This window comes from Macrobrachium nipponense, chromosome 45 (assembly GCF_015104395.2).
Source record: "Macrobrachium nipponense isolate FS-2020 chromosome 45, ASM1510439v2, whole genome shotgun sequence".
Taxonomy (NCBI): Eukaryota; Metazoa; Arthropoda; class Malacostraca; order Decapoda; family Palaemonidae; genus Macrobrachium; species Macrobrachium nipponense.
In genome coordinates this window covers 637,794-665,540 of record NC_061105.1, presented here as the reverse complement: position 1 = coordinate 665,540, position 27,747 = coordinate 637,794, and the positions used below count along the sequence as shown (strand labels likewise).

The 27,747-nt window shown below is 40.3% G+C and overlaps 2 protein-coding genes across 2 annotated transcripts in view; one reads left to right on the top strand and one right to left on the bottom strand.

Moving 5' to 3' along the window:
* LOC135214254 (segmentation protein Runt-like) overlaps nt 1-27,747 on the top strand; it is a gene marked incomplete at its 3' end in the record, with an annotated part of 122,095 nt that overhangs the window by 83,518 nt on the left and 10,830 nt on the right. The window lies entirely within an intron of this gene.
* LOC135214253 (RAB6A-GEF complex partner protein 2-like) lies at nt 651-26,826 on the bottom strand. Its single transcript, XM_064248317.1, is given in 12 exon segments — nt 651-1,045; nt 1,675-1,679; nt 2,766-2,947; nt 3,844-3,996; nt 11,025-11,137; nt 11,623-11,772; nt 12,256-12,363; nt 13,675-13,713; nt 13,716-13,785; nt 13,788-13,803; nt 20,886-21,007; nt 26,677-26,826. Coding segments are annotated over 11 exon segments (1,170 nt in total). The 5' UTR covers nt 21,005-21,007; nt 26,677-26,826; the 3' UTR covers nt 651-830.

The following is a 27,747-nucleotide window of genomic DNA, read 5'->3' as shown; positions in this document are numbered from 1 at the left end:
TTAAATACCCAAGGTTGTTACAAAGATTAGTACTATACTGTAAAAGTATGGTGTTTCACAGGTACTCGCCAATTATGTATTCCACAGAAGTTGCATTAGGTCTGATTGATGTTAAGTCCTCATCTCATGATGGAAACTAACAAATGCCTCAGTCAAATCATAAGATGTTGACTTTCTCCTGCAAGTTGGGTGTAACTCTTGTCTCTCTTTCTCTCTTTCTTGCTGCCTTCACTTCAATCAGCTCACTGGGAAGCTCTTAAGTCTCAGTTCCAACATGCTTATAGAAGATGATCTTCAAATATTTCCTGGTCTGTCTTTCAGGCAAAAAATTATTTATTTCATCAATGGCAAAATTTTTGCAAAAGCCTTTAACTATATTCAAAACCATCTTTAAAACTAAAACTTATATAATAAACCATTTATACGTTTCACTGCAACTTCATCGTGCTGCAATGACGTTCCTGATACGTATACTGCACTTACAAGGTCACACGAGACATACAATTCATCCAGAACACCAACAAGGACGAGACACACATGATTCATCCAGATCACCAAGGAGAGTGGAAAACTAAGATCTCATATCTCCTGTCAGTAACTTGAGTTCTAGGTTTCCAATACAAACTCAGGAAGTAATGAGAGAACAATAGTTACCTTAAACATTTTCATTTCTTAAAAACTACAGGTTGAAAAAGTTCTTCGCTAGATCTCACCTTTTATGAATAAAACTACAGATAGATATATAACTTTCAAACATACTCTAAAATGAAAACAAATAACCTATTATATAGATATTATACATATTAGAAATTCTATAAATTCTATAGTTTCTATAATGGAAGACTTTGTTGAGCTGGCATGCAAATAGCTTGGGCTACTTGATTTGGAGTAGTGGGTAGAATAGTAATAGGTAAATCCCAAACCATTGTTTCAATATCTAAAGTACTTGGTGCACGCCACTCTACTTGGTCTTTGGCCCCACTTGGTGGTGATGGTCCAGCAACTTCATTGACACTTGTCACAAATTCAAAATGTAGAAGCCACCCTGAAGAGTAAACGACAAAAAGATTGGTTAATCATAGTAGAAAGATGGCTTAAATGATTCATTTTCCCTTTCCATTCTAACACATCTGTAACAGAAGAAATCTTATGGAATTAAAATAAATCAATGAAGAAATAGAACTTGAACACCTAAGACACTGGACAATGTAGATTTCATACACTGTGGGTAAGTATGTTACTATTTTTCAACTTCTGATACATTTACATGAAGTTACTGAGAAATTAGATTTCTCAATCTGCTCCTGTCTTGCACATTTTCTGCTTGAATTCCCATCTGAACAAGTCTTCCTGTAATTGAGCCTCTCATGTCATTTTTTTAGCTTTCCTACCAGTCTTCATCATAATACTCTTTTCCAGCCTCTGAACACCACATCTCTCTCCACAATAATCTCATTTGGAATATGAATTTCCAATCGCACTACATCCAGGAATTCCAGCATTGTGGAGTCACAGCTAAACTATGTTTTCCAGATGTCTACTTCACTAATCCATATCACATATTTTTAGTGATCAACAAACAACTGACAGCAGGAAGGAAGATTAAAAAAAATACTGTACAGTGCTAATATTTGCAAGTGACAATGGACTTGATCACTTGAAAAAGCAAATGACTCAGGCTTGAGATAGAATTGCAGGTTTCTTAGTATATTTATTCAGTTATATGTAAGGTATATCCAAATAATTAGATTTAATGCCCCAAGGTTGTGCAATTTGCTCTAAAACAAAAGTCAAATATACTAGCTATTAAGTAAAATATGACAAATTTTGTAATCAATTTGTATTTTTCACAACTAACAAATCTGAGGTCTTTACAGCAGAATGAGGTGCCAGAAAATATCACTATGGATTTCAAAAAGGCAACTTAACTTTCCTCTATTTTGCTATTTGACTTCAATCCATTTCTTATAGCTTAGAACAAGCACAAGCACGCTGTACATAATGGTTAAAATCCAGATACCACAAAGCTGACAATCTTAGTCTGAAGTCTGCTGCTTTGTTGTTGCAATCCCACCAGTTGATGATGTAGAGGATTCGAAATATTTAAGCAGTTTGTGGATGATGATAACATTCCCAAAATTTTGTGTTAAATGATTATACAGTATACCACCAGGGGAAAAGTACTGTTTTCTAATAACTAGACTGAATTTTTAAGAAAAAGATGCTACAAGGACTTCCTTGACTACAAAAATTTCAGAAGCATTCCACATGGTGAATTACAAAGTGAGTACCAGTCACCCAAATACTTGAAACCTAATTAATGTACTGACATGTGACCAATTAATCACTGACAAACTGGCTTGATACCCTAAAATATCTTAACAAATACAGAAAGACTTAAGAATGATGCTCATGAAAACTGTGTTGGCTCCTTAAAATCTTCAAGAATAAAATGTATATAATGGAAGAATAATGTTAAGATATGTCTTTTTTTATAGAACTTTAGGCTACAACAAGTGTCATTTAAATACTAAATGATCCAATAAAATAACCATTTGAATTCATGATATGTAACTGATTAAAAGATGAACTTCCGAGATTGATGTCACAGGCAAACTAAAAATAGCCAAGTTATCAATACAACATAGAATAATATGCTAGTTAATACTAAAAAAACTACATGTACTTAGTTCTCAGCATCCCATAAGTGTTGTATTAAATAAAAGAGAAATAAAAAGATACACTTTGCTACCAAAAAAATATACTTACCTATATCTGTACTAAATGATGGAGTGACATGTAAAGGTACTGGAAGCAAGAAATGTGTGTGAGTCATATTCAGACACATTTCATGAGTTTTGCTATAAGCCATAATCATGGGCTTCTGTGACGGACGTTGACGACAGGCTTCAGCTATCACTTCTTCACTCTGAAGAGTTACTGAGTACTGAAAGGGAAAGGCACCTTATTTAGTGCTGTGTCTGTCCATGAAATATATGTGCTTGCTGTTGACCGAGTGAGTATAATAACAACAAAACTAACAGTACTAAATCATTTTTTCCAAGCAATTACCATCCTTACTTTGAAGAAGATGTACATTAAAGTTATATAAAAGAGCCAGTCTTTTATTCTAAATCATGTTAAGCATGTTCAGTACCCTTTCAACCAAATACAAGTTTAAAAGTGTTGTCATATAGATCATTATGTATTATTTACCTTTATTCTTATGTAAAGTACTCCGTAACATAATAGTAAAATGTAGTACTTCCTCATTTAAAGGAATTTCTTTAAACTTTTAGTTACCTACTTGCAGTATCTGCTGTTATTAGTTTTCAATTATGCATGGTTTTACATGTACAAATGTAGTGTTTGTGTGATAATACTTTTAATTGGTAATTCCATATGTTGTACTGTATACAGCTGCAAATCAAAGAATGGGATAAACAGAAGAAATGAGAATTAAATCCTCTTTTCTGTAATTTAGAACTGTGTTACCACTGAAGGCTAATAAGCAGCATGTAACAATGGCCTATATCCATGAGTTGAAGCAAGCACAAAAAACACCAAATAATTAATGTCAAACACTCAGTGTGACCCTCAAATTAAAATATTCAAGATGACTTAAAAAATAAATTATCGAGACTTTGCCATATATTGTACAATTTTTATGAAAGTACATACAGCAAATATAACCTTGCTAAGCATATACAAAAAAATATATTGCATTATATAAAGGATTTACATAAGAGTCTACTACTTAGAAGGCTTGTAGACAAGTTTAAACATTCCACCCTAAAGACTAGCATTTCAATCGCCAAAAGAATTTCCATAAAAGTAACTCACCTGGACACATGGAACCTCGGCAGTGTTAAAGTCAAATGTAGCTACAATATCTTCCCCCAGCCTAAAGCTAGTTTTATAGATGCAAAAATGTACCACTTTTCCTCGTGCATTTGTTATATTGTATTGTGTTAAATTCTTGCGAGTTGAAAGATTCTGAAATATAAAGCAATTTATGAATATATAGAACTGAAAACATTACTGCAATTATAAAAATCTTGGAGTCAGTAATAAACATAAGCAGACAACTGTCTCATTATAAAAGCAAAATCTTTAAGATGATATGCATCCATTTTTTCTGGACATACAAACCTGAAATCCTTTACAGTATATGAATACATATACCATACACACTGGTTCAGCGTGTGAAAACATAGTCTTTAAAAAAATGATATTGTTATGATACAATAAAGTTTGTTCATACTTGCACAACCCCCCTAATGGCCAGATATTATATTTATAAGCTGTATTTTCTGAAATCCAGACAGAATTTTAAAAACTTCCGACACACGCAGTGGTCGGCCAGGTGGTTAGTACCCATTTCCGCCGCTGGGAGGCGGGTATCAGGAACCATTCCCATTTTCTATTCATAATTTTTATTTCCAGTGTCCCCTGAGGGGAGGTGGGTGGGTACTTGATTACATATATCTGCCAGGTAAGTATGAACGAACTTTATTGTATCATAACAATATCATTTTGTTCATGAAACTTACCTGTCAGATATATATATAGCTGAATCCCACCGTTGGAGGTGGGAAGGGACAGAATAGAAGGATTTTGGGAAAACAAATGCATGCAGATGCTTTACATCTTGGTTCCACCTGTTAGCATAGCTGGCTTCGTGGTTACTGCCACGTAAGTCTGTGTGCTACTAGAGTTGCCAGCGAGGTAGAGAGCCTATATAGCTGGTGCACTCTAGATGATCTGTCAACAGGGCGAGACCCCGACGTGACTAGACCATATTGACATACCATAAGGGCTAAGAATAATAAATAGATATATATATAGATATAAGATTATATATATATATAAATATATATATATATATATACATATATATATATATATATATATATATATATATATATAATATATATATATATATATATAATATATATATATATATATATATATATCACCACCTGACCAACCTAGCCAAAGTTAGGTGTTTTAACGAAGGCTTAAGAGTTAAGAAGTCGCCGTTGTCGGCGACTCAACAACTAAATTAAGAGCTCTTCCTAACCATTTTCTACAGGATAGGATGAGTGGTACTTCTTGCCCCCAAGATTGTGTCTGCAGACACGTATGGCCCTAGCGAGCAGCAGATCTCATATGCCATCTTCACATCTCGCAGGGAGTGTGAAGTGAACACAGAGTTCCTTTGCTAAAACATGGTACTCAGGATGTTGCTGAGTGCCATGCTCTGTTGAAATGCTTCCGAGGCCGCGCCCTCACCTCGTGAGCATTCAGATAAAAAGATTTCAAATCTTTGTGCAAACACAATGAAGGAGCATTTTTGAAAGAACTCCTTAACACTAAAGCCAGGGTGTTCTTCAAAATGGGCAAGTCTGGTCTTTTTCGGAACACTGCAGATTGCCCGAATGACTTCGATTTTCTTGAGTCTTATGTAGATAAAACTTGAGAGACCCGACAGGGCACCGGACTCTCTCTGGCTCCTGCCCACTAACTTGTGCCATCCTTGCTTCCAAGCTCCTGGCCCGAGGACAAAACGGGTTTCCATTCTTAGGCCACAACGGAAGGCTTAGAGAGCACACCGCCTTGTGTTCTCTAAAGCCAAAACTTGTGACGATGGCTTAAAATCTCACTAACCCTCTTTGTCGTATCTAGGGTTGTTAGAAGAAGGCCTTCCTGATCACATGCAAGAAGTTAACAGGTAGGAGAGGTTCGAATGCTTTGACATCAAGAACTTCAGACTACGTCTAAGTTCCATATTGAAAGCTTCGATCTGGACATGCACAGTCAGTCCGTCTGTACTAAAGTCAGGTGACCGACCAGTTGACCAGTCAGACGAATCAAGGACAGCAAGGCTGTACCCTGAAGACCATAAAGGCACTATTCTTGTCGCTGAAGGATGAGTGCCTGGATTGCCTGGGCGATTCAATCTAAGCAAACCTTGGGGGGTGTATCAACGCAACCCAACGTCGTCAGCGAATCAACTCCTGAGCAACTCCTGACTCGAGCTTCTGGTGCCAGGAGAAAGGAGCGAGGAGCAAAAAGGCGATTCAGTCCCAAAAGAAGAATGCCTGACAGTCCAACCTGGTTTCATGTTACACGGTCATCGGGGGTGTATAAACGCAACCGACTTCGTCAACAAGAAACTCAGGGCTACTATATGTCGCCTGATCTCCGCACGAGTTGTCTGACTCAGAGAAAACAGGTGAGACTAAAAGTAGATGGTGAGCGAGTTTCGAGATTCCACAGAACTCAAAGATCGTGAGGGCTTGTTGTTTGACAGAAGCAAATCTCTGAGCTCAAAGGCCGTCAAACAACATATTTGCGTATTCTTTAATAGTTGTGACTGCCAGCTTATCCCATTCTTCAGACGGTAATCTTATTCCTGTCAACATCTCGATAGTCTGAACGTAGTCAGACTCAGAGCGGAGAGGTTATAGGTACCTTTCGAGTTAGAGTAGACCGACTCTTTCGGAAAAGGTCCTTGAAAAGTGAACTAGGAAGGACGTGACCTCTGTGAATCCAGGATCCTGAAGGCCAACATGGGGCGATCAGTGTCATTGTCGCTCCCTGTGACGTCATAAATCCTCTTATTACATTTCCTAAGCGATTGAAAAAGGGGAAAAGAGACTAAACATCCATCCCATTCATAATCATAGGATGGCGTTTAATGTACCGATCCCGGATCGAGAATAAGGGAGCAGAGAAGAAGAAGCCTCTTCGTCCTCAACATATCGAAGAGAGAATGAAAGGGTCGTCCCAAAAGTCTCCACAACTCTCAACATACTTCTAAAGAAAGATTCCACTCGGAAGTCAGTAGTTGCTGCCGTCGATCGAGACGATTCGTACGGACTTTTGCAATCCTGTAACGAACCTCTAGAGGATCGTTACATTCTACGCCTGTTGTTATAATAGGCTCTTTCTCGTAAACTCGAACAGGGACCGAGAGAAGATACTTCTTAAGATATGAGAGAGCTGTGGAATATCAGAGTTGATCTGGACCACTGGTTCCAAAAACTCGTTTAGAGGACCGGAGGGACGACCGAATTGCTTCTACTTCTTTCAGATTAAGATCCAGGACATCTGAAACCCTATCCAGATGTCCGGCACCTTCTATCACCTCAGGTGATAGACGCACTGAGAGATGTTCAGAATCATTCCTAGATCTTGAATAATATTTCAGTTTCCCGGTAGGAAAAAACTGTGGAGGTCTGAATTGCAGTCTATTCAGGGAAACAAACTTCTTCAGGAAGGAAATGGTCCCCAGCAAGCTCATCCATTCCCTCCCCAGAGTATGCTTACTTTCCCTAATAAAAGGCTGCGCTTTGCCTAAGCAGGAGAGCATATAAAAGTGCAATGTTGCGGTAGACTCGTAGTTCTATACAGTGCGGTAACGAGCACCGAAAGGATTAAGAGATATCTCTGTTGAACATAGTACGGCAAAACGAATGCAATGTTTATTCATTCACGTAAGAAATCCCCTCAATCTTAGGCTAAAGTCCGTGATTGTAGGACAGAGATACAGTTAGTCAGTCAATCCCGCAGGAGAGACGTAACCGCCAGCACAGAGATACAGTTAGTCAGTCAATCCCGCAGGAGAGAGAGACGTAACCTACCGCGGATGACAGCGCACGAGCTGGTACTGGCTCGGTTGGACTGGAGGACAGACACATCAGCACTCAGCAGCTTACGAACGTCGTCTCTTAACTTTATGTCTGGGTTGCCAGCTACCCTATTCTACGAAGAAATAGGTCCATTATTTTTTGAGCAGAAAGAGACTCTCAAGCTGGTATATTTAAGCGAAACAGAAAACGCTAAATATATAGATGCATTTGTGTCGTCAGAACACTACCATACAACGGTAAAAGATAATCGGAAACTCCTGGAAGGCTGCAGGGAGTAAACGATTAAATGTCCTTAAAATAATAGACAATAGACCTCTCGGTTGCCATCCGAAGAGGTAACTACAGCAAGCGTATATGACTGAACCAACCAGTAGTAAAATAACGCAAGGCAAAATATGATATTATATTACAATAAAGTTTGTTCATACTTACCTGGCAGACATATATACTATAGCTGAATTCGTAAATACAACTACTACATACATATCTGACAGGCAAGTTTCATGAACAAAACTTAGAGAATCGAAGCAGACAGCTCAAGCTTCTTATGTTACTGGACATAAGCGGTCATTGACGTAGTCTACAAGTCTATTTCTTGTACGATTCTGCGAATGATGAATAAGAGCTCTTCCGAATCTTGTCAATAAGAGCTTATACGCTTACGCAATATAAAGTTAATGAGATGTTTGTCAATGAGAACTAACCCATTTACGGGACAAAAGAGATATTTTGTCAATGAGGGGATACCCACTTACTTGACAAAACGATAGTATATTGTCAATGGGGGAAAATCACTGAATTGACAAAAAGGTAATCCAGGAAGTCGAGCATATATTTTTTTTTTTACCGATTCCCGTATCAATTGAGGAAGGGGACAAGAATCCTGATAAGAGACTGGGCTTTCAGCAGGTAGGACCCCGATGTTCAACTTCGGCAGCGTAGTCCCGAACTTAGGAACTAACAAAATTTATCATCTGAAAAGCCCTTTCAGATGGACTAAAAAGCTTGCAACTTAAATTTATTGGCAGTATGGCAAAGGAAGTCCTGTCTTGCGCTTTCCTGAAGAGCGTCCTCTTTGATGAGTGCTTTTGCAAGAATCCTACCGAAGTAGTCGAGCGTCATGACGTGCTAGGACGTCGAGCTTTTACATAACCCGTAACTGCCTTATCACAAAGTCTTGACTGCGGTAGAGCAACGAGATCTTCCCTTGAGCTTTCCTTAACTCATCCACCTATGCGAAAAGCAATATTAATTGACAGAGACCTCTTGAATTCACGAAACCCGATGTCTTGCTGGGTTTCGAAGAAGAAGTTGTCTGTTCACTTTAAGCTTCCTCCGAAGCACTGCCTACTTCACATTCTTTGCAGGTGAGGTAGAAGGTATCACCGAAGGTAGAGGTAAAAATTCTTTAGGCCCAAATCTGAAACAAGAGCTTGAAGAGTTCAATAGAAACGTTCAGCCAGGCGAAACACCAGGCGTGCGCTGGTGCACGCTCGGCGTCCAATGGAGCGCGCTCGGCGTCCACTGGAGCGCGCTCGGCGTCCACTGGCGCGCGCTTGGCGTGCACCCGCGCGCACCTGGCGTCCATCCGAGCGTCCCGTCCAAGTCGAGAGGGAACGGCTTCTTATTCTGACAGTAAAAAAGCTTGGACATCCGCTCTCAAAAGCTTCCTGCTACGATGACTTCTTTTACGTATTTCTCGGTGGAAAGACGGACAGTAGTTCAGGCGACGTTCGCCTTCTTACTTCTCACTGAAACGCATAACGAGAGAGAGAGAGAGAGAGGACGTGAAGCGTCCTCTTCTATAAAGCTTCTATTTAGAGGGCGCAAGTCCTTCCGAAAGCTCCAACCCCTGCAGGGGAGGACGCTTCGGAGGACGAGAAGCAATCCTTCAGGATTCGTGCACGCGGCACGCACTTGGCAGTCTGGGGATTTTCATCAGAAAACTGCCGAAGGCACGCCAGATCGGTGGGGGTTCCTTGTAACCCTCCTTAGGCTTTCGACATGCTCCCTCCCCGGGTCCTGGGAGTCAAGCAGAGGTCCCGGCCTAGAGGCGAAACGAGGCCGATCTGACGCACCCTCCACTACACAAGGGGTATCACTGCACTTCTGCACTTCACTTTTGCTCTCTAAAGCAAGCACTTTCGATTCTAAGTTACGAATCGAAAAGAGTATCAGAAAAAAGGGCAATTCCTCTACGACACTGTTTTAGGGCCCGAAGGCAACACTACAGGGTTAGGAGTAACAATTACAGAAGTAGCACTCTTCACAGCAATGAAGGAGAGCGAGCACCTCTCGTAGACATATTCATAGCCCGTAGGCCATACTACAGGGTTAGGCAAAATAAAGTCTACAGGAAGGTTAGCAGGTTCACTACCCTGACTTTTGTTACTGATTAATTGCGTACATACGAATCATACGTCTTCCTTACGGAGTTAGACATGTTTACTGATTAATTGCGTACATACGAATCATACGTCTTCCTTACGGAATAGACAAAGTCTCACACTCCTTACATGACAAATCTCAACAAAGAAGCAAGACCCATACCCCTCGTACATACCAAGTGCGGATCTACCGAAGCTTTCGGTAGCCAAACCCTATCTTTGCAGACAACCCCATCTGAAACTAGCCTAACTAGATCAGATATCTTATGCAAAATGAATCAAATTCAAATCAATATAGATAGTATGCCTAGCCACAAATCCAAGTAAATAAATCAAAAGACAATTAGGATACTTAGCGGCAATGAAGTTTCCAAAATCCTAAGACGGTAGGTCTGAAAACAGGTGTTTTCAGCACCGGCGACAGAAAAATTATGAATAGAAAATGGGAATGATTCCTGATACCCGCCTCCCAGCAGCGGGAATGGGTACTAACCACCTGGCCAACCACTGCGTGTGTCGGAAGTTTTTAAAATTCTGTCGGATTTCAGAAAATACAGCTATATATATATCTGACAGGTAAGTTTCATGAACAAACTGAAACTTGTTGATACAAGGATAAAAACATTTTCTATATGGAAACTCTTCTCCTAAAGTGGAAGGTTTTGCTAAAGGAACATGACGGGCAAAGCACATAGGGTTATCAACCCCTGCCATGTCCCAAACAGCCTAAGCCTATGACAGAACCCTGGAATACCTGCTGTAAGGATATGAAGTCAGCTGAAAAGCCACCAAATCACCTTTTAGTTGGCTGGTGCTGAGGAAGGGAACTGATACAATAACAGACAGCACTCTTAAGAAAAGTGCTAGGGTAACATATCTAAGAAATAGGTTCTAATATCTACAGCAGGTTTTTATATCACATCTTTTTATTTTTTGACAGAATCACTTGACAACCATTAAAAGCAATACTGTACTGTACTTGAATCAATTGCAGAGCAGTGTGTCTAGGAGTATCACGTTGTGGAGTGTGTAAAAAAGGATTTGATGGTGCTAATTCCCCACTTTCACTATAGACACACGCTTCACTCAGTCCTGTGAACAGTAGAATGTGATAGTCAAACATCAGACTGAGGCAAATGCATTGTATATTACTTTCCAAATACTATACATGCAATGAAAATTACAATGGAAGTTACAGCTTAGAATATTATGCAGTACAGTGTTATTATTTAGTTAAAAAACAAAAAAGATAGAATGCTTGACCACACTATCATTACAGAGAATATAAATTGCACCTCTTTCTGGTAAACTTTTGATTCCAGTAACTTGAAATTCATTTCTGTTAGGTCAACTTGGTAGGAATATATTAATAGTAGATGATTTCCAATTAGGTCAGATTAGTTTAAATGTTCAAAGCAATCAGTAAACTACAATACATGTTTACCACATTTTCTCTTTCAAAAAACATATAGGAGGGGTGAACAAAGATATGAATACTGGATGAAAAATCTTATTAAGATTTTTAAATGTAATCTTTACAACAGATATGTACTGAAACTCATCACAACAGTCCTAACCTCGTAAGACAATAACTCGGATGGGTACTCTTAGAAGTTTGATCGTTGCACCGAGACGCTGGACACCAATGGTTATCTTGTAGGCATATTTCAAGAGTTGGCCTCGATATGTTGGTGGCGCATCGCATGGAAGAGTTCCTTTGTACAAGACTGTAGAGATATGAGACAACAATTACTCCAGTAAAATTGAGAATCAACAAATTTAATAATTTTCAACACCACAGCAAAACATGTGTGAAAAATAATGATAGTATATGAACGATGACTAATGGATGGCAGCAAAACTTACAAAAATAGTGAGGACATCATCCAATATCACATCCTAACTTCTACTGTAGCCTGTACAAGCTACAAACAGCTAATGATATAGCTTATTAAATGTTATTATCATCATCATCATTTTATATCAGACATCTCTCTAACTCTCTCCTTTCCTCTGCAGTATACTAGTATGTTTTAATTCCCACCTGGGCTAAGTCTTCTTCAGTGCCATTCTCCAAGATTATCTGTGCTTTCTAACTGGTTTTTGCCCTACTACTTCCATAATCATTTAAGAAAGATTGATGAAAGTTATGCTCTTAAAAAGTGAAAAACAATTAAATAAATGGGTCAAGTACCACTGTGTTTACTTACATGATCGTCTTTCACCTGGTAGAAGCTGGAGGTCACAAAATAGAATTTTAGGTTTTGTAGATAGGACAACATGGCCTCTTTCACCACGGCAAGGAGCAAATGATGTGTCTGTAAAACAAAAATTAGTACGTATCATGAACATGAGCTCTGAATGCCCATTATTTAGTTATAAAGTATCATGGAGACATACATTTTGATTTGCATGATAGTCAAAATACAACAATGTACCCGACTCAATTACTAAAACAAAAAGATGATGTAAGAAACTATGAAAATTTTAAATATTTTTTTGTAATTTCTAGAGCTGTTGACCATTATGAGTTAAACTTTAACTTTAGAGTTCTATCTCACTACATACGGTTTCCCAGATTGAACACTGAAAACATACTATAACTCTTGCCAGAAAATTTAAGACACTTTTCAAAATTATGCAGGAACAAACTAGTTACAGTGACTTGCCAACAATAGTTTGAACTGAGAGCAATACAGTATTGAAGAGCAGCATTTGTAAGCTGAAGGTGTAGAATCATCTGCTTTCCACTATAATGTGTCCTTTTCTAGACCAAGATACTTATTATTTTTACAAGTCAACTTTGACTTCTCCTGAACGTAAAGCCTCCAACTGTCATGGCTAGGAGGAGGCAACTCCTGTAGCCATATCCTCTGTCCTTTCTTCTTCATGGTTTGTGAACCGTGTTAGTGGCATCATGGAAAGCATTAAAGTCATGATAACCTCTTCAAACAATATGATGTCCCTGACCATACCACCATCATCAACATCCCCACCTTCATCTCTTGGATATACTGGATATTCACCTGACAGGTGAATGAAGAATGTTCATGTATTGTCTGGCTCCATACTTGAGACCAGACAATCTACCAGGAAAGGAAGAGATGGGTCCGTTGGTGACAAATTTATCAACAATAGATCTCTGATTCACCAGCCAAGATACCAGAAAAAGTGCGATCCCATGAACTAGTACCATCCTTCTTTTGGACATTAAACTATCTCAAATGACACTAAGTTCATGATCAGATCAATCATCTTCAAATGAACTTGTCAGTACTATCAGCTACCAAACTCAAAAAACACATATCAAATTTGCTGGAGCCATTCAAGAGGTATAAAAAGTAGCAGACTAACTCTCTACCCAGCTACAAATTTAGGTCCACTGACTGATAAGCTGTTTGAATACAAACTTTATTTGAATAAAGGTAAGAACGTCATGTAATCCTGAAGAAAAAGGGCAAAGATATTGACATGAAAAGACAAGACTTTCTTTCTCCTGGTGGCAAAATAAACATACGTACTTTAGCAAGGCAATAGATTTGTACTCCATACAAATACATTACAGCAAACAATATTCCTAAAAGATCATTTTTTCCAAAAAGATGTACGTATTAATTATAAAAACATACCAGCATTGGTAACAGCTCTATCCTCTGGTGGTTTAGGCTAGAAGCTGGGAGATGAACACGAGATTCATTAACTGAGCACTGACAATGGATCTGTGCAACTACCCAGCGAGAGGAACTTCACATACATCACTGAAAATGCAGTTAATCAAATATATACTAACACAACATTTAATATTTCCTACTTGTTTCGTACAACTGTAACTCTAAGCTATATGAAACAAATTTCTTTCTACAATTGTTATTCATATGAAAATAATTGTTTATTGACCTTGCTATAACATAAAAATGAAATTTCATTATTAAAATGAAGTTTTATTGTATACATTACCGAACAATTATAGAGCCGTGATTTCCACGAGCGGCAGGATACTAAATTCAAATTTAGCGCGTCGGCGTCGCCAACACTGGTGGTGATGACGTCATCCTCCTCCACTCGAGGGAGACCAGGTACAACTGCCCAGGTGAATCCAATTCTTTTCTGCCCGTCCGTCCACCTAAGGGGAGGAGGGTGGTATAATCATAATTGTCGGTAAGTATACAATAAAACTTCATTTTAATAATGAAAATTTCATTTTTTATTGTAGTGTCTTACCGAACAATTATAGAGCTGATTACACATTTATGGGAAGGTGGGATCAGTGGACCACTAGTATTTTTTTTTAAATGGTTACATTTATTGCAATACCAGTAAACACTCAAGGTGTCTGTGTACTTACCTTGTAAGAGAGCTACAGCAGACTGTTACTGCCTCTGGTCGGTGCTCTTCTTACTATTGTAGAGGAATTGGAGTTTGCCCAAAGTTAGCCTCTACAGGAGTGGAATCCTTCCGTAGTTCAAGCGAGTCAAGGCTGACTGACGGAGGATAGTAACAACAAAGATTGCCCTTGCCTGGGCTAAGGACCAGAAATTCAATCATACAAAACATTTTGTACACAACACCAGATTTAAAAACATATATACCCAACCATTTGTTAAAATCTGACCATAACAGACTGGTGAGTATCCCACCCGGTACTCAGTACCCCCAGCTTCCCTGAACTCGACAACCTATTCAAGGTGAAAAAGTTAGCATAGAGGTGACGACCCCTGTGCCGTTTCTCCCAACACCCTGCCAGAAACCGCCACCGGACCTAACGTTTTACAATTCTCGAAAACCGTTTTCTATCTCTTTGAGATAATGACTCGCAAAAACCGAATTCGATCTCCAGAAACGTGCTCTGAAGAATCGAAGCTAAAGATAAATTCTTCTGAATGCTAAAGAAGTTGCCACTGCTCTAACCTCGTGAGCTTTAACTCTCAGAACGGAAAGATTGTCGTTCTCGGACTGCGAGTGAGCTTCCCTGATAAGCTCTCTAATAAAGAACGATATAGCATTCTTAGAAAGAGGACGAGAGGGATTTTGAACCGAGGTCCAGAGCTTAGAAGATTGTCCTCTGATACCCTTAGTGGCAAACAGATACTGCTTAATAGCCCTGACTGGACATAAGAGCCTTTCTTCCTCCTCATGTCCAACCAAATCAGATAAGTTCCTTACCACAAAACTCCTCGGCCAAGGGAAGGATTAGAAGGATTCTCATTTTTGGCTAGAAAGGTCAAAGATACCGTAAAATACAGCATTGCCTTGAGAGAAACCGACTCTTTTGTCTATAGCGTGCAATTCGCTGACACGCTTAGCAGAAGCTAGTGCAATAAGAAAGAGTGCCTTCTTAGTCAAGTTCCTGAGTGAAGCCGACTTCAAAGGCTCAAACGGTGGCCCCATGAGGAACTTAAGCACCACATCTAAGTTCCAAGCACTGTATCTTGCGGGAGCTTAGTGGTTTCGAAAGACCTAATGAGGTCCGACAGATCTGAATTGGAGGAAATATCCAAACCTCGATGTCGAAAAAACCGAAGAGAGCATGGCTCTATATCCTCTGATCGTCGAAGGAGCCAGTTTCTTAGAGTTCCTAAGAAAATAGAAGAAAATCTGCTATTTCTGTTAAAGAGGTCGCAGAAGTAGAGACTTTAGCACTTCTACACCACTCTCTGAAGATTTCTCCACTTCCCTTGATAGAGTTTGTTAGAAGACTCTCTCCTACAACGAGCGATAGCTTCTGCAGCTCTTCTTGAAAATCCTTTCGCTCTGACAAGATTCCGGACAGTCTGAACCCTGTCAGAGCTAGAGCGGACAAGTTTTGGTGGAACCTCTTGAAGTGAGGTTGTTTGGAGAAGCCCCCACTCTCTGGAGGAAGAAGTCTGGGGAAGTCTACTAACAACTGGAGAAGGTCCGGGAACCACTCTTTCCTGGGCCACCAAAAAGGGAGCGATAACGTTAGCGTTACATTGCTGTGCGACATGACTGAACTTGTCAGCACTCTCTTATTAGACCGACGGAGGGAATGCATAAGCTTCCAGACCCGACCAATCCAACAGCATTGCGTCCACCGACCAAGCTAGAGGATCTGGGACTGGAGAACAAAAGAGAGGAAGACGGTTGTTCCTCGATGTCGCGAACAGGTCTATTGACGGTCGTCCCCAAAGGCGCCAAAGTTTCTGACAAATCTTGTTGTCCAAAGTCCACTCCAGAGGTAACACTTGCTGTTGACGACTTAACTCGTCCGCCAGGACGTTCATCTTTCTTTCCCGGAACAAATCTCGGGACTAGCTGAACCTTCGCTTCGTTTGACCACAGGAGGAGATCCTTGGCTACTTCGTACAGAGAGAAAGACTGAGTCCCCCCCTCCCCCTGTTTCCGCACGTACGAGAGAGCCGTGGAGTTGTCGGAATGCACTGCCACTACTCGGCCTTCTACTAAGCTCCGAAACTGTCTGAGCCCTAAGAAAAATTGCTAACAGTTCCTTTACATTTATGTGGAACTTCTTCTCCTTCTCCGACCAAGCTCTGAAGTCCGTTGATTATTTCCCAGTAGGGGCTCCCCAACCTGTGTCCGATGCGTCGGAAAAGAACTGTAGGTTCGGGAGGAGGTGGGTCGTAAATCTAACCCTTCTTCCAACCTTGCTCGAGAGAGACCACCACCGGTTAGGTCCTCTTTTATTTGATCTGTGACAGGAAAGGTAATCGAGTCTGGTTGTGTCTTCCTGCACCAAGGAATGCTCTCAGGAAAACTGCAGAGGTCTCATGTGCAGTCTTCCCAACGGTCACAAATTTCTCCCACTGACGTCAATTTGCCCAGGAGCCTCATCCACTGATTGGCAGAACTTACCTTTTTTTTTTTGGTTTTTGGTCCAAGAACTCCTGAACTGTCTTCCAGACAGCCTTGAACCCTCTTCGGGGACAGAAAGCCCGAAAAACTTGAGCATTCCAGAATCATCCCCCCCCCAAAATAAAGGAGATGCTCTGAGAATGGAACCAACTGGGACTTCTGTTTGTTGACCAGAATTCCTAACTTTCTCTGGCAAAGATCCAGAGTTGTTCCAAGGTCCTTCATGCACCGACTCTCTGATTCCGACCGGAGAAGCCAATCGTCCAGATAGAGGGAGATTCTTACTCCTAATAAATGTGTAGCCAGCTTCCTATCGGGGATAGAACCTGGTGAAAACTTGAGGAGCGTCGCTAGTCCGAAGCAAAAAAGCGCCCGAAATTGAAACACCTTGCCTTCGAACATGAACCTCAGGTACTTCCGAGATTCGCGATGTATCGGAATGTGAAAATAAAGCGGTCTTGCATGTCCAGAGAGACCATCCAATTCCCCTGTCTGATGGACTCCAGAACCGACCACCGAGTGGTCTCCATATGAAATTTTGTTTTCTGGACATGCAAGTTCAGGGCGCTCACATCCCAAAACCGGCCTCCAGCCCCCTGATGAACTACAAAAAGGCGATTGTAAAAGCCTGGAGGAAAATCCCCAGGTTCTATCTGTTCTATCGCTTCTTTGAGAACAAGCGCTTCCACTTCTGCGGCTAGCGCCAGAAATTTGTCTGAGCCCGGAGAGATATGCCTGGAATGGAATTGGCACAGGTGAGAGCGAGGGAGGTGAAACGAGAGGAATACGATAGCCGAACTTGAGTACTTGCACTACCCCCAGGCTTTTTCTGCTCTCTGGTTTTCCCATTCCTCCCAAAACAGAGCCAGCCTGGCTCCCACTGGTGCATGAAGAACCGAGCTTTCATTTGGAAGGTTTGTTAACCTTGGCCGAGGCCTTAGACTGAGGTCGCAAAGATTCGATTTCGGCCAGAAAGAAGCGCTTGGGTTTTCTCCCTCGAAAAGGCGCTTGGGCCAGAGGAGAAACCGGAAGGAAACAGTCTCCACAGGAGCTTTAGGTCTCTTAGTAGACTGTGCCAGTAAATCCGAAGTAGTAGTTTCTTATCTAGCGCAGACGAAAATTGACAACACTACATCGTCTGGAAAGAGGTTATCTTTCACAAAAGGAGCAACAAGAGAGCAGACTTCTGTTGGGACGTAACCCTTTTAGAAGGCAAGGAGCACCAAAGTTGCCTTTTCTTTAAGGGTACCAAAGCCGATGAGGCGAAGCTCAAACTCATCACATCCATCCCTAATGGATTTGTCCGCACAGGACAGAAAACACCAATCCAATCCTCCACTAACTCCTGGGAAAGAGAAGGACAGTCTTCGATCTTGGCCGCTAAAGCGCCAATAGTCCAATCAAGGGAAGCTAAAGACTTCCAAAAGTTTAAATTGATTCTTTACAACGTGGTCCAACTCAGGGCGCTGTAAAGAAAACTTTCGCTGCGGCGAAAGCAGATCTTCTAGAGGAGTCGATTAAACTGGAGAAGTCCCCCCCCTCCCTGGGAGTTAGCAGAAACTCCCAGAGAAAGGATTCTTCCCCAGTTACCCATAAAACCTATACCTCTTACGAAGCAACTTAGAGGGAGGAGGTAAGCAAAAAGAGCCTTCCCTAAGTCTCTTTTCATAGACATCCATTTCTCCGGTCTCTTTCAACGAATGTCTAACCGCTTTAGATAGAACAAGTTTTGGAGGAGAGGGTCTGAAGTTTTTTTCCTCCTCATCAAAAAAAGTCGAAAGTTGGGGGAGCGCGGAGCCGCTTTCTCAAAATAATCTGTGGATAAGATACCAGAAGAAATCTAAGGAGGAGCGTGAATAACACGAGAGGGTGATGTGAATCCTCCTCCCTCTACTTCTTCTTCATTCTCCGATACCGCCGAAGAAGTAGACGGAACTACAACCGGATCTGAAGGTTTCGAACCACCCTTGGACTCATTCATCCAGTTTGGTTAACATCTCTAACTGCTTGCGCAAAGGCGCCAGAGACGAATCAAAAACAGTTAACGAAGGCTTGGAAGAGCTAAATGTCAGCAGGAGGCGGAAAAACTACTTGCGCCTCGCTCGAAAGAAGCCGCCGAAATTCGAGGCAAAACAGGCGCATCAGGCGTAACAGACGAAAAAGCGCCTAAAGAAACACCCTTAGAACTGCTAGCTACAGCGCTAAAACCGACAATCTCTACTAGTAGATGGAGCCGAAAAGGCACAGATTGAGGCGACGAACGAGCCGCTAACGGCCGCGGCGCAACCCTACTCTCAGGCTCCTTATACCGCTTGACTGGAGGAGGCGAAGAATCGGCGCCTGAACGCCTCTTTAAGGGACGAAACGAAACGGGCGAATCTCGCCAAGAGCGCGCGCGACCGGAGACGAATCGCTTGAATCATTCGAAAGGCGTCTGACCGCAACACCTTTCCAACGCTTAACCGAGCCCTGTTGAGGCGCAACAGGCTCAACAAGAGAGGCGCCTGTCTGTGGGCAAATCCCGATCGACTCCCTTGGACTTCCGGTATGTCTTCTCCCCGGTGCGGGGGAGCTGGACAGTGACCTTTTTGGTCTAGGAGGACGTGTCAGGACAGACAGACGCACCCTCAACTACACTCTTACCTGAGGCGCTTTCTCCAAAAAGTCTTAACTGAATTACCAAGTTGCAAAACCGTATTCGCTAGTACCGAAAATTTCTGATCTAACCTCGATTCCAGACTGGCAATGGTGTCGGAAGAAACTACACGGGAAGCCGGAGAAGTGGGATTAGTAGGAGGAATAGGAGGTTGTAGTTAAAGGAGACATAACAATTTGAGGAGAAACAGAAGGAACAGATGCATCGCAAGACGAAGCAGAGCTAAGTCTACTTTCCCTAAGCGCGCTTTTCTAATTCTGTCTTTAGCTAATTTCTCCGAGTATGAATAAAAAATAAAAACTTCCATTGAGAATCAGTCCAATCACTACACTCGTTACATGTTCGATCTGCTGAACAAACCTGTACCCCTACACTTAACACATTTAGTGTGAGAATCATATCAACTTGGATAATCTAGTTTTACATCCTGAGATGCAAAACCTAACTCCCGACGGACTAGAATCCGACATGGCAACGCCTAAATAAAAAGCAAATAACAACAACGCCAAAAAAGAGTACTTCACCAATTCCGAAGATCAATTCCACCAGAAAAAAAAAGCGAAGCAAAGTCATCCAACCGCACCGACCACCGATGTTTCACGGACGCCGGCAGGAAAAGAATTGAATTCACCTGGGCAGTTGTACCTGGTTCTCCCGCGAGTGGAGGGAGATGACGTCATCACCACCAGTGTTGCGACGCCGACGCGCTAAATTTGAATTTAGTATCCTGCCGCTCGTGGAAATCACGGCTCTATAATTGTTCGGTAAGACACTACAATAAAACATAAGATTATTGAATGAAGCATTAATTTAATACTAATATAAAACTGAATTTCTATGATTTGAATGGCTATATGTATGCCCCAAGCAGACTTGTAATGTATATACATATTTCCTGTAGGTATGGATTTCTGTTTATAGCAAATAATCATGACTGTTGAATAAGCAAGTGGTCTTCCATTATCAATTGGATAAGAATTAATTTGAGTAATTTTTAATTAAAAATTAAAAGTCCAGTAGCTATTCCCTTATACCATAAACTCCCAAACACAACATATAAGACTTCAAATTCAAATGTACCACTGAACTCAAGAACTATGAAAAGTACACATACTGATCAGTGCATAACTAATTTACTGACACTACTTGAAACTAACAGCTTCCTAAATTCTTGTTAGCTACAAGACTGACCATTCACATCGTAACATAACACCAGTTCACACAACACTCCCAATAAAGTTCTTTTCATGCTCACTACCATGACTGCAATGTTCAGGTAACTCCATTTTCTAAAATGCTCTAGCAGCAGCCAATGTCTTAATGACCGAAGACTCTTACCACAAGATAACCCACCTTGACTGTGCACGTAGAGCTGGATCTAGCGATGGAACTGTGATAGTGACACAGACTTGCACTGTGTCACCTGCAAGGTGGACAGGGCCACCTAATACTTGTGCCTTGACTTCTACCATGGTCTGAAAAACACCAAATTATCTTTAACCTTTAAAACTGTGAACACAATACTGATAGTCGTGTTCCAATTTTAAAACAAATTTAATATTGTACAGCATACAAATAAAGTTGTATTATGGTTAGAAATAAGCTGTGACTTTCAGCTTCAATATGTCCTGGGGCCAAAAGCAGTAGGTCTGCAATCGTACCAACTATACCAATACTGTACGTAATCATAAGGCAGGAGGAGTGTGTGACAGAGGGTGATTGCTGGCATCTTTAGGAGAATTTTTGTTTCTTACTATGAATCATGGATTCCCATAATACGTACATGGAACTTGAACATTACATAAAACCTAAGACTAAGGTTTTACTCCTGGTAAATGTGCTAAGATGATATTTCACCATTGTTCTTGGCATAAAGTCTTGCTTTTGTTTTTTTCCAACCAAAATCATATACTGTGAACATAAGAAGCATTTTTTGTAGAAATCCAAACCCAAAATACTTTATAAGGATATACCTTTCCCCCCAGCTGATTTGGTCACTGAAGCTTGGTAACAAGGTAATGAGCAAAGACATGTGGTTACAGACATTGCAGGAAGGCAAGTACATGGATGATTTTATCATTTATACTTAATTTTTGTTTCCACTTAAGAAGCTAGATGAGAAATGTTTAAAATTCTTCCTTTTAACTTAACACTATAACAGCCACCAAGCAAGTGAAGGTGGAAAATCTGCTCAAAATGGAAAACTGGGTGAAGCATGAATATATTTGAGAAATTAACTCTGAAAACGTGTAAAAAATTTAATGCATAAACTTTTACCTTTGCATCACAGGGAAATACAAAAAGTTGCACATGATCTACTGGATCAAGTATGCATGACAAGCACATAAGATTTCTCGGTCAACATCCAAACAGCTACAGAACACCAGCAAAACAATAACAGGCTGGAAAACAATCAAATGCTTCACTCGTTTCAAGGTAAATATTTGACAAAACTTTTCCTTGTCCTTCTCATTACATCAGCAAAAATGCCAAAATGACATAGTTTGACCATTACGTACAGATATATTTTGTCCAGACAAAACATTAAACTATCAAATATCAACCACATTCCGTCCTGGTGAGAAATTAAACCAATATATACTAACTAAATATAGCACCCTAAGTAAGGTTAGGTATGCGATGGACCTGAAGGTGAAGTATCCACAGTCAAGTAAGACTCCAAGGCCTAGATTATGCCAAGTTTGGGGCAGTTAACCTAAGACTGTACCCTTGTGGTCTCTCTTGCCACATCTTTATCTGCTGTAATTTGTTTGCAACTGCATGTGTTTCTGTTTATAGGTAGCTGCAAAACAATTGATTGGATTTATTTGATTTTAAGAATGTTTTGTCTAATGACCTGGCACTGGAACTAGTATGGTTATTCAGTACTTCTGCAAATACCTACGTGAACTATTAACGTTTAAGGCAGCTTATCTTGTGAGTACGCTTTTGTAGCCATTCCTGACGGTGAGCATACATTTGTAACAATTCCTGTTGGTGAGTATGCATTTGTAACAATTCCTGTTGGTGAGTATGCATTTGTAACAATTCCTGTTGGTGAGTATGCATTTGTAACAATTCCTGTTGGTGAGTATGCATTTGTAACAATTCCTGCTGCTGAGTATGCATTTGTAACCATTCCTATTGGTGCAATCTATTATTTTCGGTTTTCCCTCACACTGAGTTACCTCTGGGACACTCCATAATTGTTATAGGCTATAACAGCCTAGATAGTAAAGCTAACACAAAAAAGCGTTACATAAGGTTAGGTTAGGTTTGCACCATCAACAATGGTCATAGTAGAATAAGGGTAATTCTTCAAAAAGCAATATAAAAAGTATAGTCATTATATGAGAGATTGAACGGGGTGGAATTAAATGAGCTTGATAAGTTTTTACCTCGAGTTTTTCCTAAGTCGGGAGAGGTGTTTACTTTTAATGAGCCCTCTAACTTACTTTCTTACGCAAACAAAAGCAGTTCTAGTTACTCATTATTGGCTGAGAGGTGTAACATTGTTATGACGTCATGGGTTTCATAACCAATTACGAACGACTTTAGTCGAAAACTAGGTTTCACTAGCATTTCAGAGGAGTAATAAAGTTACCTGTCCAGTGTCCACTGGTATCCTTGTTGAATGATACTGAATAATGAAGCAAAAACCGGCATTTTGTCTTCCTGTAGCTATGGCAGAGGCAGTGGCTGGCCCTTCTGGCATTAATTTTGACAGAGACCTTCGATTTCCTACCGATTGTTAGCAGTGCAATGTGGGTTATGGTGAATTTTATCATTATTTCTCTAGTGGTGGAAAAGAAGTTGTGATTGAATATGCTTAAAGACATAATTTAATTCTAAAGCAAGAAAAACTGCGAGTGTTGTGGAGCTATTTGTCGGATCGACTACAACAGGAACGCCTTTAGCTGTGATCGCTCTGTAGTGACGAAAGGACGTCGGCGTAAGCAATGCGACACCCAAATCCATCCGCCACGGTAAGTAGCCTTACTGTAACCCCTGTGGCTAGCGCGCAGCGCAACATTACCTCTTGCCAGTAAATGCAGTGCTTGCCAAGAATCTTTAAATATGCGGATAAGGCGCAAAGCGCCGTTCCGCCACAGCCTTACTGACAGCACACACAAATCAATCGTCGCGGATATGTAGTCGCAACCTACTTTGTTTGTTGTTGTTTTGGTATCGCCGCCATATTGGTTTTGGTGTTCTTCCGCCGATTTCGGTCGGCGGTTGAGTGGGCCCGCGAATCTGTAGGTGCTCCCAATTATTATTGTTGCTGCAAAGCACTCCTTTCTGGTATTTCCCCACCCAAGACCCCCGATTCCCAACTGGGGGCCCCCAAGCTTGTTGGGTGGAAAAGTGGGTTAAAATAACATTTCCTCAAGAAAACAAGAGGAGATTCACTGAAAAAACACCATTAAATGAAGGATTGTTAATTGTCTTTTAGAAACTGGTGATGCAGCTTGCTTCTGAAGAATTACCAGAATAGGAATACACAGGGGGAAACACAGCCTTGGATCCATTTGGGTGGGTCAGCCTTATTCACTCGATATTTAATTGGTGAAACAAGAATACAATTACAACTTTAAACATATCATTCAAAAGATTGAAGTTTCGTCAACATAATGTGATATATGAAAGCGCCATACAAACTAAAATAAGCATGTGAGGCCTTCGTAAAATATGTTTTCAAGGCAGTTTTTAAATCCAATATGGCAACGACCGACTGAGGTGCCGTTCGTAACTGGCATCGATGCCATGTCCTTCTCAGCCTTCCCAGCGCTCATTTGAACAATATTAGCATATATATGTAATGTTTACTGATCTTACTCAAGATCACAGTTGTAATCAGCACATTAAAAAACCATTTTGTTGCCTATATTAGTGAAAGTATGAAACTTCTTATTCCCGGGGTCATGGTTTGAACTGAAATTCAATTTTACCTTGTAATCGGTGGTTTTATCCTTACTGCCATCACAACTGAAACTCCACAGTGCTTATTTGATTGTAATTATACACATTTTGGTCTTAATTCACTCCAAATTGCACTTGAACTACGATGCTGTTCCTGGTTCCTAAGCGCTCACTCCACAAACACAGTTGCAGGCAGCACACAACTACACTGTTTATGAGGCACAAAGCTTTATTTCCTTAATGTTTACCTTACTCATTATTTAGTTCAACTTTACTTTGTTATTTCAAAATGTTTATTTTAATTCATGTCTTTTATCCCTCTTTTGCAACCAAATTAACCCCGAATAATTACAGATATTTCTAAAGTAGATATGAGCAGACAACGGCTAAATTTCATCGTTGCCAATTTAGTGGAGCTTCACACATACACCGATGCATTTACAAACTGTTTCCATGAATTATAGTTGTCACAGTAATGCAATAAAGATAAAATTGTTCTAATATGTATATATACATTCTACAAATTGATACGCTACTTTCACTTATTTCCCCGGTTTTGTGTAAGTCTTATACCCAGTTTGGAGGGTAAACACATATACCAATTGGCGACACGGATAAACAATAGAAGAGCGCGAACATCGCAGTAGGTACTGTTCACAGCAAAACTTTTGATATCTAAGTCAGGACTCTAGCTACTTTTTCAACAATGAATATTTTCAAATTAATAATCATGAATATGTAAAAAATTTGTGCAAATCATGACCTTATATGTACTGTTTAACTATTTATTTAAATAATTATCTAGTGCACGCTTCTTCTTCTTTCTACCAAAAAAGCGTCAGTTTCCTTGGATGTACCAGGCAGTTGGTGTCAATGTTGACGATTGTTGTGAAGAAAGTGCCCCAGCGTCTATGGGTATGAGTGGTGCGCAGATTTAGCACATGGAATGGAAAGTTTATTGACACAAGTGACTCTGCAAACATCAAGTTGGCGTCAATCTTCTACATTTTTGGTGTTGTAAGTAAAAATTTTGAAAGCGTCATGGAGGTATATGTTTGGGTATTTCTACAAAAGCAATCCGCGGTGGCCTAGACTATGGCAATTGAAGTTTTAATATGTTATTTTACTTACTGAACAAGAATTTAAAGTAATATTTATTCGGACGACTGTAATTAACCCTCAAGGGCCAGTACTAAACATGGAGAAATACATTGGACGCCCCAATCTCTAGTGGATGTCGTATCCGCGGTTACATTCCTTGCAGTTCGTAGGGAACTATTCTTTATAATTACCCTGCAAGAAACGTAACCGCGGATATGACATCCACTAGGGATTGGGGCGTCCAATGTATTTTGCCGTGTTTAGTACTGGCCCCTGGTGGTTAATTACAGTCGCCCGAATAAATATTACTTAAAATTCTTGTTCAGTAGGTAAAACTGCACAGAAAAACCGCAACTTCCATAGTCTGGGCCGCCGCGGATAGGTACCCTAGATCTACTTATGTTTGCACTGCACATGGCTAGACTTTCATTAACCTCTGTTTAATCTTAAAATATGACCTTAATTTCTAAATTTGGAGAAAATACTTACTTCAAAAGGATAGTAGAGGTCTCAAGCTGTTGCTCTTACCACCGATGACTTGTGATTGGTGCCCATCTCCGGTGTCAGGACGTGTTAAAGTACTTTTTCGAAGGGTGGATCCACACGCGGTGAAAACTGGATCAGCTAGTCCAGTCGGTTGTTTCCCCTATCGAAAGATCAGCAATCAGGACCAGAAAACAAGAAAACCTAGCCTATACTACTATAGGCTAGTTCATATTTTCGGAGAGAAATTTTATCATAAAACACATTTGAACGTTCAAGCTTACGTCACTTACCTACTAGTTACCTGGACCTGGCCTAACCAATGTAAAGTGAAACTGTTAAGTACGATACAGACGTAAGCCCTACTTGAGACAGCTTGACCTAGGTTAATATTGCAATTGCCAAAATGTATGCTTAATTACTTAAGTGAAGTTAAAAAATAAAAGATTATGAAACAAAATATTAGGTAGGCAAAAATGGGCTATACGAAGATATAAAAAAATTAGGTAGGTTACCATAGGCTACTACAGAGAGCTTAATGAGGCTAACTCAGAGTCTAGACTATGTTTGCTCACATAGCATTGTACATTAACCAGTATAATAATTCTAATTCGTTTAAGTAACCAATTATCACACTTACAGAAGCCTGTGATTACAAACGCAGACCAAGATGTGCGACGTCAACACTTGCAGCCCGTAGATTTGACCTGTCAAACGTCATTCGTCTTCTTCACCAGGTGAAAATAATAGAAGTATAGTAGTAGTGCCGAACATGAACCTTTGTAACGGCTCCACATCTACAACTTGTGATGATTCCACATCCGTTCCTCTATAAACACAAAGTTCTTTCGCTTATTTTTCCTTTCTTTGTGTATTTTTGACCCGTCAAATAGCATTCTTCGCCATCAGGTGAAAATAACAGAAATGCAGAAAAGCTAAACAGGAATGTTTTTAACGGCTTTATATCTCGTGACTGCTATATTCAGCTTCGTTTCTCTACAGTTCTTTCACTCATTCTCTTCTTTACTTATTTTTGAAAGACCATGGAAAGGTATTTGTTATAATGGTTCCTTCTCATTAAGGTAAAGACCATGGGAAGGTATTTGTTATAATAGTTATTTCTCATTATGATAACTTCCATGAATAATATCGAATTTACCATTTCATGAAAAAATAGCCAGTATGGTAGCTGTGTTCTAAATATTTTCCTTCATAACATAAATAAGATATTTTGCATCTTTCTTTCTTTCTTTGCCTCACAAATTAGCTAACCAGTTGTTTTCTGGGCTGATACAAGCTTATTTGCTACAGCAATATAACCAAACGAACGTTGTATTGCATTAATTATAAACGCTAGATCAGGGTACCCAATATTGTTTTCATCATCTACGGCAATAGCATTTACCTCCCTCATTATTGTTTTTGTTGTTGTTAATGTTGTTATTTCTAGCCTATCCAGATGATGGCTTTATAAAGTGGTTGCATATACTGCTTCCTTAGTTCATCACGGTTCTTATTAAGCTCTGTTTCTAGCAGCACGCTGTTGTGCATGAGTTCTGGGGCTTCCAGAATAACCGCCAACTCCCCCCCGCCTCTCTCTCTCTCTCTCTCTCTCTCTCTCCTCTCTCTCTCTCTCTCGTCTCTCTCTCGCTCTCTCTCTCTCTCTCTCTCTCTCTTCTCTCTCTCCCCCCCCCCGACCCCCCCAGAGAAG